Source organism: Trichosurus vulpecula (genome assembly GCF_011100635.1).
Source record: "Trichosurus vulpecula isolate mTriVul1 chromosome X unlocalized genomic scaffold, mTriVul1.pri SUPER_X_unloc_8, whole genome shotgun sequence".
In the NCBI taxonomy this organism is placed as follows: domain Eukaryota; kingdom Metazoa; phylum Chordata; class Mammalia; order Diprotodontia; family Phalangeridae; genus Trichosurus; species Trichosurus vulpecula.
The window spans coordinates 130,112-148,897 of record NW_023494384.1 but is presented as its reverse complement, the minus strand read 5'-3'; the positions used below and the strand labels follow the sequence as shown (position 1 = coordinate 148,897).

At 39.7% G+C, this 18,786-nt stretch overlaps 1 protein-coding gene across 1 annotated transcript in view; it reads right to left on the bottom strand.

Annotated features, from left to right (window-relative positions):
* Nucleotides 1-3,000: 3,000 nt before the first annotated feature.
* Nucleotides 3,001-18,786, bottom strand: part of LOC118833266 (podocin-like) — a 34,990-nt gene continuing 19,204 nt past the window's right edge. Inside the window, exons 3-9 of the mRNA XM_036740621.1 lie at nt 18,579-18,673; nt 16,556-16,564; nt 14,710-14,779; nt 13,006-13,088; nt 6,250-6,305; nt 3,539-3,617; nt 3,001-3,294 (exon numbers count right to left, since the gene is read on the bottom strand). Of these exons, the coding sequence (XP_036596516.1) occupies nt 3,001-3,294; nt 3,539-3,617; nt 6,250-6,305; nt 13,006-13,088; nt 14,710-14,779; nt 16,556-16,564; nt 18,579-18,673 (686 nt within the window). The remainder of the gene's footprint in view (nt 3,295-3,538; nt 3,618-6,249; nt 6,306-13,005; nt 13,089-14,709; nt 14,780-16,555; nt 16,565-18,578; nt 18,674-18,786) is intronic.

The following is an 18,786-nucleotide window of genomic DNA, read 5'->3' as shown; positions in this document are numbered from 1 at the left end:
GTTGCAATGAATTTGTGTACAATGAATTGGTGTATAGGGAGAGCCCAAATTAAACAAGCTTTTTGCAAAAGTTGGCTGATTTTTTCTTTTATCTCCTAGTAGAGGTCTGTGACTTTGAACTCCTCCAAGAATTGACATGGGAGCCAAGACTAACGAGATCTTTAGCTGCATACAAGGGAGACAGTAGTCTCCCTATACTCTGTCCTGTTTAGTCCTGGGTATCAATTTGAGAAACTAGAGATGGTCAGCCTAAAGAGGAGAAGACCTGGGGGCTGGGTAAAGGGATAAAGACATGGAAACTGTCTTCAAGTATTTGATTGGTTGTCATGTTGAAGAGAGATTAATTCTGAATTACCTTGACAGAGAGGTCAGAAATAGGGCTTTCCAGAAAAGCTCAATATAAAGAAAATCTAGAGGTGTTCAAGAGAGAAATGAGATCTCTCATCACTGATGAGCTCTGCCATCCCTAGAAATGTTCAAGCAGAAGTTGGATGATCATCTCCTGGGGATATCATAGAAAGGTCTCCTATTTAGATATGGATTTTACCCTATTATCTCTGAGGTCCTTTGACTCCACCAGATCTCTGCACTCCTGTTTCTAAATTGTTTTCCATTGTACCATCTTAAATTATGGTGCTAAAAGTTCACCCAGTCACTAATGTGAATTGTATATATAGAGAAAGATAGTCATCATTCTCGGTGGCCTACATGACTGAAAGTTTCAATCTAGATTAGATTAGATAAAGCACTTATGAAATACTATGTGCCAGGCTAAATGTTGAGGATACAGAAACACAAAAATGAGATGCTCTTTACTTACAGAGAGATTACATATTAGTGGAGGAAGGCGACATATATAGGGGAGGTAGAAAAAGGGAGAATACCCCCACGGAGGCAAGGTAACCAGTGTGGACCAGTGTGTGAGCCAGGAGAGATCTAGCATCTCCAATCTTTGCTTTATTCTCCCTTGTCTTGTTGTATGCCACCAATATATTTAAAAAGGTTCCACCAAAATAAAATAACAAGTATTCCTCTCTATCCCTATCCGGCAATCCAATATATTTGTTTCATTGTTACACACTTAAAACCGGTGAGTATGGCAAACATCACTTCAAAACTTGGGTTTATGGAATTTGTTAACAACCTAGAGTTTTCTTAGCTAACGTCCTTGGACAGATGCAAGTTTGGGCTAAAAAAACTATCCTGGTAAATGACATACAAAGACTCCCCATCACATGATGGTTGTAAAGATGTCAGAATACATTTCCCTACAGAAACAACGTCATGAAAGACTGGTTAGGTTCCCAAGCCAGCCCACGACAACTGATTTCTACAGCCATGTAACTGAACTGTACCCATGAGTTCAGGCCAAGGGACTCAGAAACACACCTCAACACCAGGTAATTGCATTAGATGCAAAATGAGAAGAACTGTTGGGCGGGGGGGGGTGCAGGATGGGGAGGGGGCTTCAAGTTTGAGAACATCTTAATCAAATCATTATTGCTCCCTGTACTGCCCTTACTGCAGTCCTTTCAACCTGCTAATATTTAAGCTGCCGATGTTTGCTTTGTTACTTATTTGAGTTTTGCTAGTAAGGTTTCATCACATTATTCATTTTTCTTGAAATAGCTTTAAAAAGCTTTGCTATCTTCCAGAGTGTGATTTATTATGCCTTGGGACGATTTTTCCCCTTGCTGGGCACCTCTGATTTTGTAACAGAAAAGAACACAAAAAACTGAAGTTACATCATTTGCTTTAGAGGCAGTTTATAGGAATGCATTTACCAGGGGCCAACAGTATAAAATTGAACATTTTTGCTAATATGCAAATCATATGGTTTTTTTCTTCTTTTGAAGAAATAGTACTAAGTACTGTACCAAAAAGGGATGATCAGTGCCCCATATTGATATCCATTTTTTCTGTCTTTTGTCATAATTAGGATCAGTAATAACAAAATTTATATTGTGTTTTCAAGTCTACAGAGCACTTTACACAAATTATTTCACTTTACTCTCACAACAGCCCTGTGAGATAGGTGCTATTATCCCATTTTATAGATGAGAAAACATTAAGACAGTTAAGTGACTTGCCCAGGGTCACTCAGCTGGTAAATATCTGAGGTTGCACTGGAACTCGGGTCTATCCTGATTCCAGGGCCAGGGCTCTATATCCACTTGGCTCCTAGCTATAGGCATATTAGTCTGCTTTTTTTAAAAGTAAAGATGAAATATCCTGCTGAACTTCTCTGAACCTTAGTTTCCTCATCTATACAATGGACATAATAAAAGCACTTATCTCACAGGGCTATTATAAAGATCAAATGAGAGGACATTTAGAAATCACTTTAGAAATCTTAAAGTGATATTTAAATGCTAGCTAGCGATATGATAGTCTAGACAGTTGCCTATCGTTCTAAGAGGCTAAGTTACTTATACAGGGTCACACAGTCAGTAGAAGGTAGAGGTCAAATTGGAACTAAGGTCTTTGTGATTCTGGTTCTCTATCTACAACATCACTATGTCTCTGTGTCCCTTCCTCTATATTTGTTGTTATACATTAGTCTCAATAAAGAATCAATAGTCTTCATAGTCTTCATGCTCTTTAATAAGACATTGATTTTATAGTCAATTAGAAGAAATGTATGTCTCTTTTTGAATATTATAAAGTATAATGGTTTAGCCATGAAATTTTTAGTTAAGTGACACAACTGGGAAAATCCATTGGCTTAAAGTTATTTTAAGATAAATATTGTCTAAGAAAGGATTAGAATTTTCTCCCCAAGGCTTGCTCTAAGTAAGTGGCTCCTGTAAGATTTGTTTTGTTTTTGACAATACGAAGATGCTTTCTCACTAATGTAGGGATGACATAGGTTTTCACCCTAGAGGGTACCTTTGCTTTCATTCCATTGACATTCTATATGGTGACCAAAATAGCTGCAAGAGTGCTTAAGTAACAAATGATTAGATTTTGCATCCTCTGGTGCTGCAGGACCTCTTAATTTTATCTTTTGGGAGTCCCATAACATGGGAGAATCTTTTTTGAGGGATCCCATGTTTCTGCCTGCCTGGGAGGATTTGGTAAGGGGAGGTTTCCTTGCATTCGGTTGCCAGCAGGAGACAAGAGACTCATGACATCGAAAGGCAAAGGTAAGATGACAGTGGATGGCTTCTCTGTGGACAAGGATTGAAGGGCGTGAAGATGATGGAGCTGGACAGTGGCTGGGCTGCCCGACAGTATCTCAGCTGCCATCCTCAGGGATTGTGAGGCAGCCTTCTCCCCTTCAGCAGCAATCATCTAGGATACAGAGCAGGCACCAAGTTAGCAGGCATATCTTCATTCTCATTTTCGAGCTTTGAAAGGGAGTCAGCCACTGTCACCTCGCTTATATCCCATGTCCTGACTCTATCAAGCGGTGAACTCTTAGACTGGCGATGAAACTGTCCTAGGTATCCTAGTCTATATTATGCCCTGGCTTAAAGAACCTGGGAGTGGACATGCAGACAGAAGCAAAGGGCATGAGCGCTCAGTATTGACTTACCCTCACTTTGGCCTGTCTTTGAGCCTCAGCTTCCACAGCCAGTGACTGCTGGAGGCCTGTGGGCAGTTGAATATCTTTATTGCAAAAGAAAAAAAAATAAGTGGCCTTGAAGCAGGAGAGCAGGGACTTGTGGGTAACAGTGATTTTTTTTTATGCACAACCACTAAGAGTAACTCGAGGAATTATCTGTGACAGGAGAATAGTGGAAAACTCTCTGGTCTCACTGCTACCACCTGGTATCAGTGGTCATTACCTCTGGCTTTTTTCAATTTTGGAAAACTGCGACAGCATATTATTATCTTCAGTTTGGTTCATTGCCAATGGCTTTACTTTATTAACGTTAATTTTAAAATGGCAGCTTTATGCCAGGAGACTTTTGCCTGAATGCTTTGTATTTTATCACAAAACTCTGATTTATCCTGAACTTCACCCTGAAACAAAGGGAATCGTAGAATCCCAGATCTAGGGCTGGAGTGGACCTCCCAGGCCATCTGGTTCCCACCCCCTCATTTATCAGACAAGGAAACTGAGGCCCAGGGAAATGAAGTCACTAGTCCAAGGTCACACATGTAGTGTCAGAGGCAGGATCTGAATCCAAGTCTTGTGATTGCAGAGCCAGTGTCTCGCCCTTCTTTTTAATGCTATTTTAATAGAATGGGCTGGTGAAATAACCTCAGGATTGGCATTTAGTTATTGCTGCTTATTTATAATGCTGTTTTAATTGTTTTGTACATTGTTGCTGATATAATCCTTGTTCTATTGTTACACTGTTATGAGGGGGTTATAATAATGGTTCACACCAGAATGTCTGATACCTGACAATGTGCTTTCCTCACACCACTTCTGGGAGGTAGATAAATTATACTGAATTTAATCTTCCTGAATGAGGAATTAAGAGAAATTTTGAGTTGTAATCTAAACTCTAAATCTGCAATCTGAACCATTTATTAGGATGATAACAAGGCTTGACACCTTATAGACTGTTTCCTTCACAACAAACTCGTGAAGACCACAGAGCAAATGTTGGGATCCCCGTTTGAAGAAACTGGGGCTAGGAGAGGTCAAGCAAATTGCCCATTATTACAGAGTTAATAAGTAGCTGTTGATAAGTTAATTAACTTAATATATAATACATTATATAATAATAAGTTAATTAAGTTAATAAGTTAAATGGTTAAAAACATAGGAAGAAAACCTAAGTTTCAGTGAATATTGAAATGAACTCATGCAAAGTGAAATAAGCACACCCCTTCCCCCACCATTTAAATACAGAATGGCTAAAACAATATAAATGTAGAGAACAAAAACTATACAACAGTTGAAAACAAATATTGCAAAGTTACAGAGAATAAGCATGGCCCAAAGAGATATGAGAAGATACTTCCCTCCTCTGGCAAGGGAAGGAACATTACATGTAATGTTAATTTTTGGAGGAGTGTATTGATCGATTTTTCTTATTTTTTTCTCTTTTGCTTTTTAAAAAAATTCTTTGCTTTAAGGGATAGCTCCCTAGGAGGGGATGGTGAAGAGATACAGGGAGAAGACTAGGTAATGTGAAAACTAAACATATAAATAAAAATTTATTTTAAAAAATGAGTCTCCTGACTTTAACTCTATCACTCTTTCCACTAAGTCACAATATCTTTGGTGGTGAGACATGTACACAAATTCCTGTAATAAATGTTAGAAAATGATTCCTTCACCAACTAAAGCACAACCCTGATGCTTCCCTGTGGCATGGAGTAGCCTGCTCTAGACTTTTCCAAGATTTTTCTACAAAGAACTTTACCTACCAACTAGATCCTTACCAACCTGGAAGGGCACAGTAATGGATTCTCATCCCAAATCAACTGAGTTAAGCACAGAGAGGCTCATCACCAGAAGCCTGATCACCGGGTAAGGCACATCTATATCTTCTATATCTATATCTGTGTATGTATATATATATATATATATATATATATATATATATATATATATATATATGTCTAAGTACACAGAGACATATATGTGTATGTGTGTGTGTTTGCTTAAAACAATTCAGAAACCTATCTCTTAAGTCCTGGAGTGGTTGTAATGTCATCTGCAAACAGATAATTGAAGCCACAGGAATGGATGAGATTGCCAAAGGAAGGAGTGGGGAGAAAGAAGAGATAAGGTACCAGGACAGTCTTGGTGAACAACCATCCTTAGGAAGTGGGAGCACAAATAGGAACCAGTCAGGGAGAATGAGAAGGAGCAGTTCAAACGGTAGACTACCCAGAGGAGGACAGGGAACAGAGAAAATGGAAGCCAAGGTAGCAGACGCTATTAAGAAGGAGGAGGAAGAGAGGCAATGTGCTATAGAGCCAGGAAGACCTGGAATCAAGTTCCACCTCTGCCATGTACTTGCTGTATGACCCTAAGAAAGTCACTTAACCTCTCATTGCTGGAGGCAACACTCTGAGACCACGAGTTATAGAATAGCTGCTGATCTGGATTGTTGGAGGACGGTTTCTTACCTAGAGATCTCTATACCAACACATTAATAGGTCTCCCCTGGGACTAAAAATGAAGAGTAGAGGAGGAAAGTGGTGAATAGTGTCAAGTATCATACAAAGGTTAAAGAGAATGAGGGCTGAGGAGAGGTCATGGGATTTGACAATAGAGGGTTAACACTACTGATGTTGATTTTCTTTATTTTTTTTCTTTTCAATTCATTTCCTACCTACATTTCTGTTCTCTCCACTTTGATTCCCCAGTGACATGTGATTGCATCCAAAGCCACCTGTGGAGAGTAGAGTTTACGGTCAACAAAAACTTCCTTCCTGCAGGTACCATAGAGGAGCAGAATTTCAAACATAAAAGGGACCCTGAGCTCACCTAATCCATTTTTGTACTAAACGCCCTTTTGGATATTTCAGAAAAAAGTATCCTTTCCTTAAAAAGAAACTGGAAGTCAGTCATGAAGAAAGATAGGAAAATAGAATGCTTATTTGTTCATTCAATGCTATCATGTACTTGATTGTGTTGCCAGAGAAATCAGCATCTTTTCCCCTCAAAGAGGCACTAGAAAGAAGGCTTCAGTTTTTACCAGTAATTTCTAACTCTTTCCCACTTAGTTATTCCTATAATTGGCACTATGAATGGGGTTGTTGGTTGGTTGGTCTTATAGCTCTTGATTATGGATGTAGAAATGAGTGAGTTTCTTCTGCCTGATTAATTGGATGCTGGTCCTGTGTGCCACGAAGAACAAAAGATTTTCATGCATGTGGACCTGGGCCATCACTGTTTTCTCTGACCACCTTTCTGTATCTATATTCCAGATTTTATTGGCTAAATTTTCAAAAAGGACCCCTGTTACTAGCTCCAAGTAAGCTCCACCTTTGGAATTTGATAATGTCATAGCATCTCTCGATTTTGTATTCCTTTTATTTATTAAGTGTATGTCCAGCACTAACTATATGCCAGGCACCATGGTAGCTAGATTGATTCCTCAGAGTCCCATTTCCTAATCTATCTTTTTTATGTTCTCTTCCCCACCTTTGCTCTCCCTGCTTTCTTTATACTCAACAATTAATCAATTGATAAACACTTATTAATACTTTGCAAACTTGGCTTCTTTTTATTCCTTGAATCTCTTCATTCCTATATTCCTTCTCTTTTCTCTTTTTCTTTTTCTCCACCTTCTAAAACCCCTTTCTCCTTATTCATTTTCATCTTTCATTTTCCATTTAGGTTCTAGTCTTTCCTAACTAGTCATGTCCCCTTGGGAAATTCATGTTCCCTCCCTAGATCTGTTTTCTTATCTATATGTAATGGGGTTGAACTGCATGGTATCTAAGGTCTCTTCCAGCTTTAAAAATTCTGATGTCTTTAGAGAAGTTGAATCGTGGATTTGGTGCTGGAAGGGACCTTTGAGGTCTCTTAATCCAATCTCCTTGTTTTATAGATGAAGAAACTGAGGCATAGAGGGGTTATGTGACTTAGGATCATCATGGTCTCAGAAATTTAGAGTTGGACGGGGTGCTACCTAGTCTAATCCCTTCCTTTTAGAAATAAGGAAAGTGAAACCCGGAAAGATTAAATAACTTGCCTAAGGTAACATGGACAGTGAATAACAGACTAAGGGATTTAATCTCAGGTCCTCTGACTGTAGGTCTAGTACTTTTGAAAACAAAGCATTGTAGAAAGGCATATTTGTTCCATTTTCTATCTATTTGGTGTCTTGCCATTTTCATTTGCAAATAAGGGAATAAACAGTACCTACTAAGTGCTAGGCACTGTGCTAAGCACTTTTGCAAATACTATCTCATTTGAATGCTAAGATTTCTGTAAACTTTTTTTGCTTCTACTTTTTTTTTTCTATTTTGTGAGGCACTACTGCTAATAAACTTCTTCCATCCTCCTGTATAAATGTTTTACAAATGAGTTGTAATTCCAAATGGAAGCACACACAATAGTAGCTATGAAAAATCACCAGCACTGCAGGGATAGAGTCCTTCAGGGTGTTAAACTAGAGTATGCAGGGAAGTCCACCCCAACTCTATTTGTTTACCTCTTCAAAGAGAAACTTGCAAGCCATCCTTCCTTTCAGCTGTAGCTTCCTTTGATCTTCTGATTTTGTTTATCATGAGAATATCAAAATTGATGAGACTTAATTTTCCAGCAGGCAGGTCAAGTCATAGTTCATTAAGCAAAGATCTGACATTTAGCATACCTACAGTTCACTCAATGTCATCTAGATGGCCTAAAAGCTATGGGATATTTATAATACTTGGCACCATTTTATACCATGCCACCATTATCACTGGGGAAAGAGAAACAGTCACATGGAATTACAGACCATCTTGCACTTTTCTTTGTTTCTTAGGTTGTTGTGGCCAATGTCTTTCCATACTCAGCTCAGTTGGTCTTTGGGCTGCAGATTCAGTTTTCCACCACACTGTACTCAAAGTCGTTCCACCATGGTAGAACCTTCCAGAGGAGGTATAGCCTTTGTCCACAATTCTTTAGTTACCTATGAAAAAATAGGATTAAACTTAAAAGTGTATCTGGTCTATAGTTTTTTAAGGAGACCTAGTTAAACATTTACCAGCTCACCCCTCACTAAATATTTTTAAGTCTCTTCAGATCTAAATGTCTTGACCAAAAAAAATGTAGACCTTGAAAAAAGTCTTCTTTGTTAGTAACAGCTTCCATGTAATTGTTGTAAGTAAATGTTTGTTGATTTCCCTCTGGAACACATGAACATGTTAGCTTTCAGATGGTCAGTCCATGATAAGCAGGCCTAAGGGCAGGAAAACAGGGCCTGGGAAACCTCTGTGTTCTGTGACCATCCTCCTCCCCCTCTTAATCACTGTTAGAGACTAGAAGGACAGATAGGTGAGGGGTGATGTGGGATTAGAATCAGGCTCTTACACGAGAGCCTTTTCAGATCAGTCTGTAGCTAGCTCTCCTCCTCGGCTGCTGCTCCCAGCAGCCTCTCCATTATGGACCAAGGCCCTCACCTTCTTCTTTCCACCCACAGACAGACAAGAGACCAGCAGGGTTCTTGCCAAAGATTCCTATTCTCTCAGGAATACAAAAGACAAAATCAAGTTCCCTTGGATTAGTGGCTATGGTGCTGACCCAAAGGGAAACCCACTCACACAGTGTAGGTATGGCTACACCATATGAGTAAAGCTTTTCAGGGCAACAAGCATAGTTTGGACTGTAATAGGCAGCTCCGCAGGGCACAAGAAGCACAAAAGATACAACAAGGATCATTACATTTTTACATTATACTTTAAAAAATGCCCATATTTTTAGTTCTAAAAAATTATACTTTCCATAACAATTAGGTTTTTGCAATTAACTGAATAAGTTATAGCAAAGGTTCCAAACCTCCAGTGGACAATAACACATGGGAGACACAATTTTCAATGCAGTGGGTCACAATTTTCAAACCTTGCCTTGTCCCATCTCTAGTACCAAGTCCTACACCAGCTTCCTTGCATTATAAACATACTCAGTAGTCATTCTCCAGTAACTTCACAGCCAGGCTGGGCAGAGGGTCAATCAGATCATCAGCACCAGAAAATTCCTGGTACTAGTTTACATAGTAGATATCTGACTGCTTTCAGGAAGGGGTGAGGAGCTGATCTATAGTCTTTGCTACAACTGAACTAGTTTATGGGGTTGTTTACACTCATCCACATCTGTGTAAAGAGCCCCAGGCCTCTGAACCAGAGGTAAGGACTGTGATGGATTCAATGAGTCAAATTCAATTTGGTGAGAAAGTTCATCAGATAATATAGATTATTCATACAGATAACCCCGAATGCTAATAACAGATGAAACACTATTGTATTTTACACATTAATATTTTATATTTCAGCCCTTTTAATTTTTTTTTGGTCTGGACATGCAATTTTACTGATGTAGGGGAACTCTCACAGTGGAAATTCTCTTCACTGATGCAACTAGTCTGTAACATATAGCTTTAGTCAGTAGCTTGTGGGGGACTGAAAGGTTGAGTCATCTGCCCATGGTCACACAGCATGTGACAGAAGCAAGAATTGAATTCAGGTCTTCCTGATTCCAAGGCCAACTCTCTATCCCCTACTCCACACTGCCTCTCAATGATTTCATCAAAAGGGAAAATTAAACAAATCAGTTTTCCTCCCTAACAGTTTACATAAATACCTTGATGTCCTAGGCAATGCTTTTCCTCTCTAGGAGTATCTCAGGGAAGGAACAATGGGCCAAGAGGCCCTTCATGATGATTCTTACCAGCAACTGGTACACTTGGGCAATGTTGCTTAGGAGCAGAGAAGCATTTTCCATCCTGTAGTAGCTAGATAGCATCTATCTCCATTATGAGCATCTCTTTTGTCACCATCCAAGCAGAAATCAATTTCAATGACCAACTTTGTTTATTGATCACCAAGAGAAGAGAAAGATCATTGAGGAGGGAAAGGAAATTTCTCAAGCAGAGTCAGAGTACAGCTGGGGGACAAAATGGAGGGTATGTTTAGAAATATGTTAAATATTTATAAATTTTTAACAAATTTATAAATATTTATAAATTTATAATTTACTTTATACATGTATGCTATGTAATATTTATATATTGTATTTATAATTTATAAAAATATAATTTATAAATACTATATATAATGCTATACACAGAATATGCTCCTAAAAATGTGAGCATATTAGGGTTTTGTTTTGTTCTAGTAAATAGAATCATATTATAATTGAGAGGGACATGCCGACAGCCTATCTGGAAGGCCCACACCCATCACCAAAGTGTAAGCTCCTTAAGGTCTGACTCCTGTCTGCTTAAGTTCCTATCCTCTGCATTTAGCATAGGGCCTGCCACCTACATATAATGTAAATGCTTAATAAACGCCTTCTCTGTCTCTCAAGCAGCAGAACATTTTGTGAGAGAGGTCTGTGAGAGCACTCTGGAATGCTATCATTAAGCATTCAAATAAAATTTGGAGGCCAGCTAATACTTCAGGTTCCCCCACTGTCTATGTCTACCTGGTGAGCAATACTTTGCCCTTACCAGGAGGCTACTACCTATCCATTTTGCTGCCCCAATCCTTCCCTGGCCTTAAATAACTACTCACAGATATGTGTGTGTGTGTGTGTGTGTGTGTGTGTGTGTGTGTGTGTATAACACACACATGTAGGTACGTATATATGTCTATGCATATACATAAAGTATTCTCTGTGTATATCTCTATGTATGTACGTTTGTGTGGATTGATAGATAGACAGATACAGTTGTTGTTGAGTGGTTTTCTCAGGCATATCTCACTCTTCATGACCCCATTTGGGGTTTTCTTGGCAAAAATACCGGAGCGGTTTGCCATTTCCTTCTCCAGCTCATTTTACAGATGAGGAAACTGAGGCAAACAAGGTTAAATGACATGCTCATGGTCATATACCTAGTAAGTGTCTAAGGTTGGCTTTGAACTCGTCATCCTGACTCCATGCCCAGCACTCTATCCACTATGCCACCTAGCTGGCTATATCTATCTATCTATCGTTTAGAGAGCACTTTTCTCATAACAACTCTGTGGGGAAGGCAGTGTAAATATCATCATTTTCATTTGACAGATGAGGATGCAGAGGCTCAGAGACATCAAGCCACCTGCCCACATTTATGTAGCTAGCTAGTGTCATAGCTCGAACATGAACTCAAATCTTCTGACCTCAAAACCAGTGGTGCTTCTTTGCATCACACAGCTTTTGAAAGCAAATGGAAAGAATCCAACTTTCCACTCCCTGCTCCCATCCCCACACCCCTCACCATTATTCACATTGGCTCTATTCCTCCCTCGGCACACAAGACCTCTCTTTATTTCCTGGCCCACGCAACCTTGTCCTTTGGAAAACTCTGCTCTGTTATAAACATCAGGGCAAACCACTCCTCATTGGTAAAATGATCTGGATAAGGAAATGGCAAACCATTCCAGTATCTCTGCCAAGAAAATTCCAAATGGGGTCACAAAGAGTTGGGCATGACTGAACAACAACAAACCTCCTCAAGTCAAGGACTGTCATCTTAGCTAAGTTTTGTGTCTTCCCCAGTGCCAAGCAGAGTTCTCTGTTTATTGAATGAATGCATGAATAATGTAACTACCCCATAAAGTTTGTTTTATAAATCCCAATTTTCATATACCAAGTTTTCTTAAAGTGAAACTCCCTGAATCATAGCAGTGTGAGGAGGAAAACAAAAGAGAACCATAAATTCGGGGATGGAAGATAAATGAGGATGTGTTTATGAACCAAACTTCCTTTTGGAAACTTCAGGTTGCTATTTCCAGACACTTTTCATGATCATAGGCAATTGGGTGGTACAGTAGATAGAATTCTGGACCTAGAGTCAGGAAGACCTGAGTTCAAATTTTACCTCAGACACTGTGTGATCCTGGACCAGTCACTTAACCTGTGCCTGACTTAGTTTCCTCAGCTATAAAATGAAGTTAATATTAGTACTTACCATCTAGGGTCGCTTTGAGGACAAAATGAGATAATATTTGTAAAGTGCTTTGCAAACCTTAAAGTGACAGCTGTATAAATACTAGCTATAATTATTATCAGAGAATCCTATATCAGACTGGAATGGACCTCAAAGGTCCATTCCTATTGCCTTATTTTTCAGATGAGGAATCTGAGGACCAGAGAGATGAGGTAAATTTTGTGGAAAGCACTTTGCCATCCTTAAAGTATTATATAAACACCAGTTACTGTCATCAATCATAATCACAGAAGCAGGAAGGGCCAGAGGCAGGAGCTGCAGCCAGATTATCTGACTCCCAATCCAGCATGCTGTCCACTTCACCACCCTTATGCTGGATGAACAACCAAAAGAATTCCAATTAGAGCAGTTTTTCGACTGCTTCTTCTCAGAGTCAAAGTTTCCAGCCAGATTTAAATGTGAAATGATGATGAAAACAGTCAGAGAATACAAAATTGGCCACTTTCCTTACCTCATGGAAAGGAATCTCTAGGGTTTGGAGGCGAAGATGCACCTTGTGGTGGGTGTCCAGGCAGGGCAGGAAGAAGAAAAGGCCTAAGACAAGACTCAGTCCTTCAGTCAATCAGTCAACCTGAATTTACTAAGCACCTACTCCATGCTATGCAGTAGTAGAGACCTTGGTACAAATCCCACCTCCAGCATTTTCTGTGGGACCTTGGACGGCAACGTTACCCCCCTGACCCTCAATTTCTTCAACTATAAGATGAGGTGATTGGTTTCTGAGGTCCTGTCCAGCTCTATGATCCTATGTGTTAGGCTCTGTGCTAGCTGCTGGAAATATAAAGACAAAAGTGAATCATTCCAGACTCTCTGTTGGAGAGAGAGGGAAGCAGGAAGAGAAGGGATGGTGATGGGGGAACACCTGTCATAAGGTTCCATCCTGGAAGCCCTCTTTTGTCTCTCACTTTTCTATACAAGATGAAAGTTGGCTAAATGCAGGACTTTTTGTCTAGCTGTTGTTCTATGAAGACTACTGGATGCCTGGGCCTGAAGTAGTTGACAGCAAACTTTGGGTGCAGCAACTATCTCCTCTGGCATTTCTTAAAAAGTGGAAGGGATCTGGCACTCCCCGGGGGTGATAGGGTGGTACTTTAATGGACCTCCTTCTCATCTATGTGGTTATTAGTGGCCATAGCAACAAGCATGATGCAAAGCTCATGATAAGACATATGAGTGCTCTCTCTACTCTGTATGTATGTCATATACAACTATTTACTCAGTGTTTCCCCTTTTGAGAGATGCTCCTTGGAGCCACGGACTATTTTTGCCTTTCTTTGCAAACCCAACACAGTGGCAGATAGTAAGTACTTAATAGTTGCTTATAGACTGACTGCTCAATTAATGCTTCTTAATTGAGTGGTAGATTAACTAATTGAGACTTACAGGGTGTTTGCTAGGGCTTTGATGGTATCCCAGACTACCAGAGCTTTCTTATTCAGAGGAGTCTTCTAATCCTCCTTGGGTCATACCAGGAAAGCTCTTTAAAAGCAGACAATCCTTATCATAGAATCCAAATATGTTGTACCTTTATTGTGCTATAGTCCAGGTCAGATACTTCTTAATCTTGAAATGCTATTCCTAGGTTCCTGGCCTAAAAACCGTTCTCAAGATCATATAGATCTAGAGCTGGAAAGAACCTTAAAGATCATCTAATCAAACCCCATCAATTTACAGATGAGGAAACGAAGCTCAGAGAAGGTGATTCATCCAAGATACATAGAGAATAAGTGGCAGAGCTGGGATCTGAACCCATGTTTCTTGTGTACAAAACCAGCGCTCTTTCCACCACATCTGACCATCCCTGTCCATTTCTTCTCAGCTTAAAACCCTAACCGCAGATGAATTGTTAATTAATTTATGGAATAATGAAATCGGGCAGGCATCCCTGGTTGTTTGAGTACTCACCGGGAAAAATCATGATGGCAGTGGGAAGGGGGGCTGTAATCACACTTTTAAAAGGGGTGTAGGGGTGAACAGCACAGAAAGTACAGAGACAAACAGCATGAAAGGGGGTGGGGAATACAGAGGCCAAGTGCTTTCTGTGTGATATCTCCTTTGATGCTTGACGCAGCTCTGGGAGGGAGGTCCTATTATTATCCCCATTTTACAGATGAGAAAATGGAAGAAGCTATGGAACTAAAAGAACATTCTTTACCAGGGTGTCTGGCTCTTCCTGGAAGAAGATGCCCAGACGGAAGACAACCACCCTCATATTCCTGCACTACCTGAAGGTAAAAAATTAAGTTGTTCAAAACCCCTTGAAAGAGGATTGAAACCCTTTTGAAAAGGTTTTGTAATACCACGTGAGCCTTGGTGACATAAAATTTCTTGTTTCAAACCACTGATGGTTAAAATAGTTATAGAAACAATCTTCTGTAGAGGAAAAATCTTTTTCACATTTGTATAGTGTTTTGAGGTTTGCAAAATTCTTTTCTTACAACAACCCTGTGAGGGCTCAGACAAGTTAAGTGACTTATAGGAATGGAATCTGGGTCTCTAGCAGCAGTATCAGAATTCATATCATAATTCAGAACCTTCAGAAACTTCAGAAACCGATAGAAGACTGATTTAGTCCTAATATAAGTATATTCATGGATAAAATTTCAAATAAGAAGCCGTAATCATTCAAGAACATGGTTGACAGGTTTGGTCAGCCTTTTGCAAATCATAAAAAACTATTCGATATTTTGGTATATAATAGGTTGACCATCACTTCTGTTGATTTATATGTTCCTCCTGACCTATTAAATGGACAGAGAACAAACAAGATCAAAGGATCATAGACCTAAAGCTAGAGGAGACCTCAAAAACCATCTAGTTCTAGATCCCAATTTACAGATAAGAAAACTGAGGCCGGGGGATATTAAATGATTTGCCCGAAGCTACCCAGGTAGTAAATATCAGAGGTGGGATTTTAACTCAGGACTTTGACTTCAGAGCTGGTATTGTTTCTATTGGACCACAATATCCCTACCTACTTAAACACAGTATGTGATATTTTTTTTTCTAAAAAGCAATTAGCTTTCTAGGTTGCCTCAAAAAGAAATTTAATTATATGAATTTCATTTCATACTTCTTGCTGAGAACTGGAAGCAGAGTGCAAAAAACCTGGAATTTCTGAATTTTTTTCTAATCGGATGAGTTTTCATTTGAATGGGAGGAACACAAAATTTGAGGGAATAAACTGCACAGGATTGTCCTAGGAATCCACACATTTATAGAGACAGATGGAGTAACTGATGTCAGTAGCATTGGGGGAAGGGGGTAATTAGATCTACTTTGTAGCTCTATATCGACCTTAGAAGAGATGAATGGAGGAAGAAGCCATGGTGGGATTTGGCCAGGGAAGGGCACCCTTATGCTGCAACCACAGGAAGAAGGAATCTTTCCTTCTTTCAACTAATAAATTCCTTGGGAGTAGAGGTTATTTCATTGTATCCCCACCATAGTAGGAGCTTAACAAATACTTGCTTATTTAATTGATTGATTGTTAACTGGGTACTAAGCTCAATTGTTTCTATTTGATGAAGTACAACTGCTCTCAATACCTAATGCCCCAACTCCATAGTTACAGCTGACAGCAATACAAATCTACCTCTACCAGTTATAAGTTGGAAAAAGGTGGTACAGGGTCCATAAATTGGCAGATTTCAGCAAGGTACACCAGAAAGGGCACTAGACAAAAGACATAGGGTCTGGGTTCAAATCTTGTCTTTCCTACTATTATCTCTATGGCCTTGGGCAAACCTTTTTCACTCCTTCAAGCCTGAGCCATGGCTTCTAAAATTAGAGAGTTGAATTAGTGGGATAAACTGAGTCTCTTCCAGCTCTGAATTCTTTGATCTTGTGATCCTTAAAAGCCACTCAGAGATATAAGGCTCTCCTTGGACAATTCAGCTCAATTAAACAAACATTTGTTAATCAAGTGCAAGATACTGGAGATGAGGTAACAACAAAATGAGAGTCCTTTCCTAGAAGTGGTCAGGCTGTGTCTTGTACACCTTCGTACACTTCCCAGGCACCCAGAACAGTGCCATGCACACATACAGGAGCACAGTAAGTCCTCCACCAATATCTGTTGACTACATGGGTCTGATTCTTGGAGGATGACCCAACCACCCATTCAGTTCCTGTTTCACTCCATGCATTCAGTTCCTTTTGTTCTCTAACTTTGTTCCCTCACTTGCCTGTGCTGAAGTAGAAAGCCACATGAGTAATTCTTGTTTTCAGTCCTGAATTTGACTCCAATTCCTGGTCTCTGTCCATCCACTTCACAAGCTGGTTCTCTCTCTGTTCTATGTGAATGACCACGCTGCTCCCCATCCTTCTCCTTGAACTTGAATGGTCCAGTGTTAGAATCTAGATGCTCTTGAAGATTTAAGGACATCTCTGATAAATGTAGGGGCCACTAGGTGGTGCAGTGGATAGAGTGCTGGGCCTAGAGTAAGGAAGATTCCTCTCCCTGAGTTCAAATCTGGCCTCAGACATTTACTAGCTATGTGAATCTGGGTAAGTCACTTAATCCTGTCTGCCTCAGTTTCCCCAACTGTAAAATGAACTGGAGAAGGAAATGGCAAGCCACTCCAGTATTTTTGCCAAGAAAACCCCAAAAGGGGTCATGAAGAGTTAGACATGAGTGAAAAATGACTAAACAACTGACCTGCAACTGTAGGGTTTCCCACATCTATAAAATGAGCTGGTTGGATTAGATGATCTCTAAGGTACCTTCCATCAAGGGGCACTCTGATGTAACATAAATAATATTGGTCTTGAACCAATCAGTCTTTACCATTACTAGCCGTGTGATTCTGGGCCAATCCCTTAACTTCTCTGGGCCTTAGTTTCCTCTTTTGTAGAAGGGGGGGAAGGAGAGAATGATACTATGATAAAAATCATGCAGGATTTATTATGATAAAGCCACTTAACAAAATCTCTTGTTATTACAACGTTTTTATTATTAGTGCTGTATGAAATCTCTTATCATCACAACCTTAAAGTCATTAAATTCAGCCTGCCCCCTCCCCCCAAGCTACGGCACGTGGTTCTGAAATGTTTTTGGAATTAAGCTTTCAGACAATCTGCATGAATGTCATACATGTGGACGGACGGACCGAGTGTCAGTAAAAGTGTGAAACGTGTCTGAAAAGGATATCAAAGTGTGTTAAGAAGGCAGCTCGGCACAATGAATGAAGAGTCAGCCTTGAAGTGCGTTCGAGCCCTGCCTCTGATGTGTACCAGGTGACTGCTGGCCAGTGTTTTAATCTCCTAATGTCTCCTGGAAAATCTTGAAGATCCTAGAAGACTCACTGATTTACCTCAGTAGAAGAGGTTTCCACACCTGGAGTTTGCTACAAATAACAGGTCTGCACCAGGGGAAAAAGGATGCTACCTGAGCATTCCCTTTGACAATAACAGCATGTTTGCATAAGTTATGACACCTTTGATCAAGTATACATGGGACTACACATAAAATGGAGTGATTCAGTTAACTAAGAAAGAAATCCTCCAGTTTCTTATCATGAAAATCTCAATCCAGTGTTATATGGTGTGGGGCAAAAAATACGTAAGTCAAATTTTTATAGGCAAATAAAGCAGAAGCCCCCACATTTTCAGCCTCTATATACAGTGCTTTCTTCTCGGACTGGGTCAGTTACCACTTCTGTCAGAAGATCTAAGCATCTCCTCATCCCTGGTTTAGTAACTCAGTATTTTCATGTGAAAGATAACTTGAAAGACGGTTAGTCATAGTATAATGTCTTACTGATTTGCAAGGTAATACAAATTATTTTTAATTTTTAATAGACTTGTGTATATACAGGTTGTCTCCCCCTAGAGTCTAAGTTTCTTGAGGTCAAGTTCTATTTCATTTTTGTCTTTGTCTGCCCATTCCTAGCAGAGTGCTTGGCACACATAATAAATGCTTGTTGATTGACTGAAGTTGGTGACTAACTCTGGAGGTCAGTGACCCAGAGAGAGAGATCAAGAAATGACTTTGTCAGGTCCTTTGGATTGTCACCTTTATGCAGACCAAATAGAGAGGGGAAAAGTTGCAATGATGAGCAGCAGGGATAAGATGATGAGAAGCCACTCACAGATTCCTAGATGAGATGATTTTATACCTTTTGAAAAAGAAAAAAAAGAAAATACAAATAGACATTTGCAATACTAGCTGGCTAACAGTTAGTGGTCTTAACTACCAGTGAAAACAGCACCAGGAAGGGGGCAAAATGAA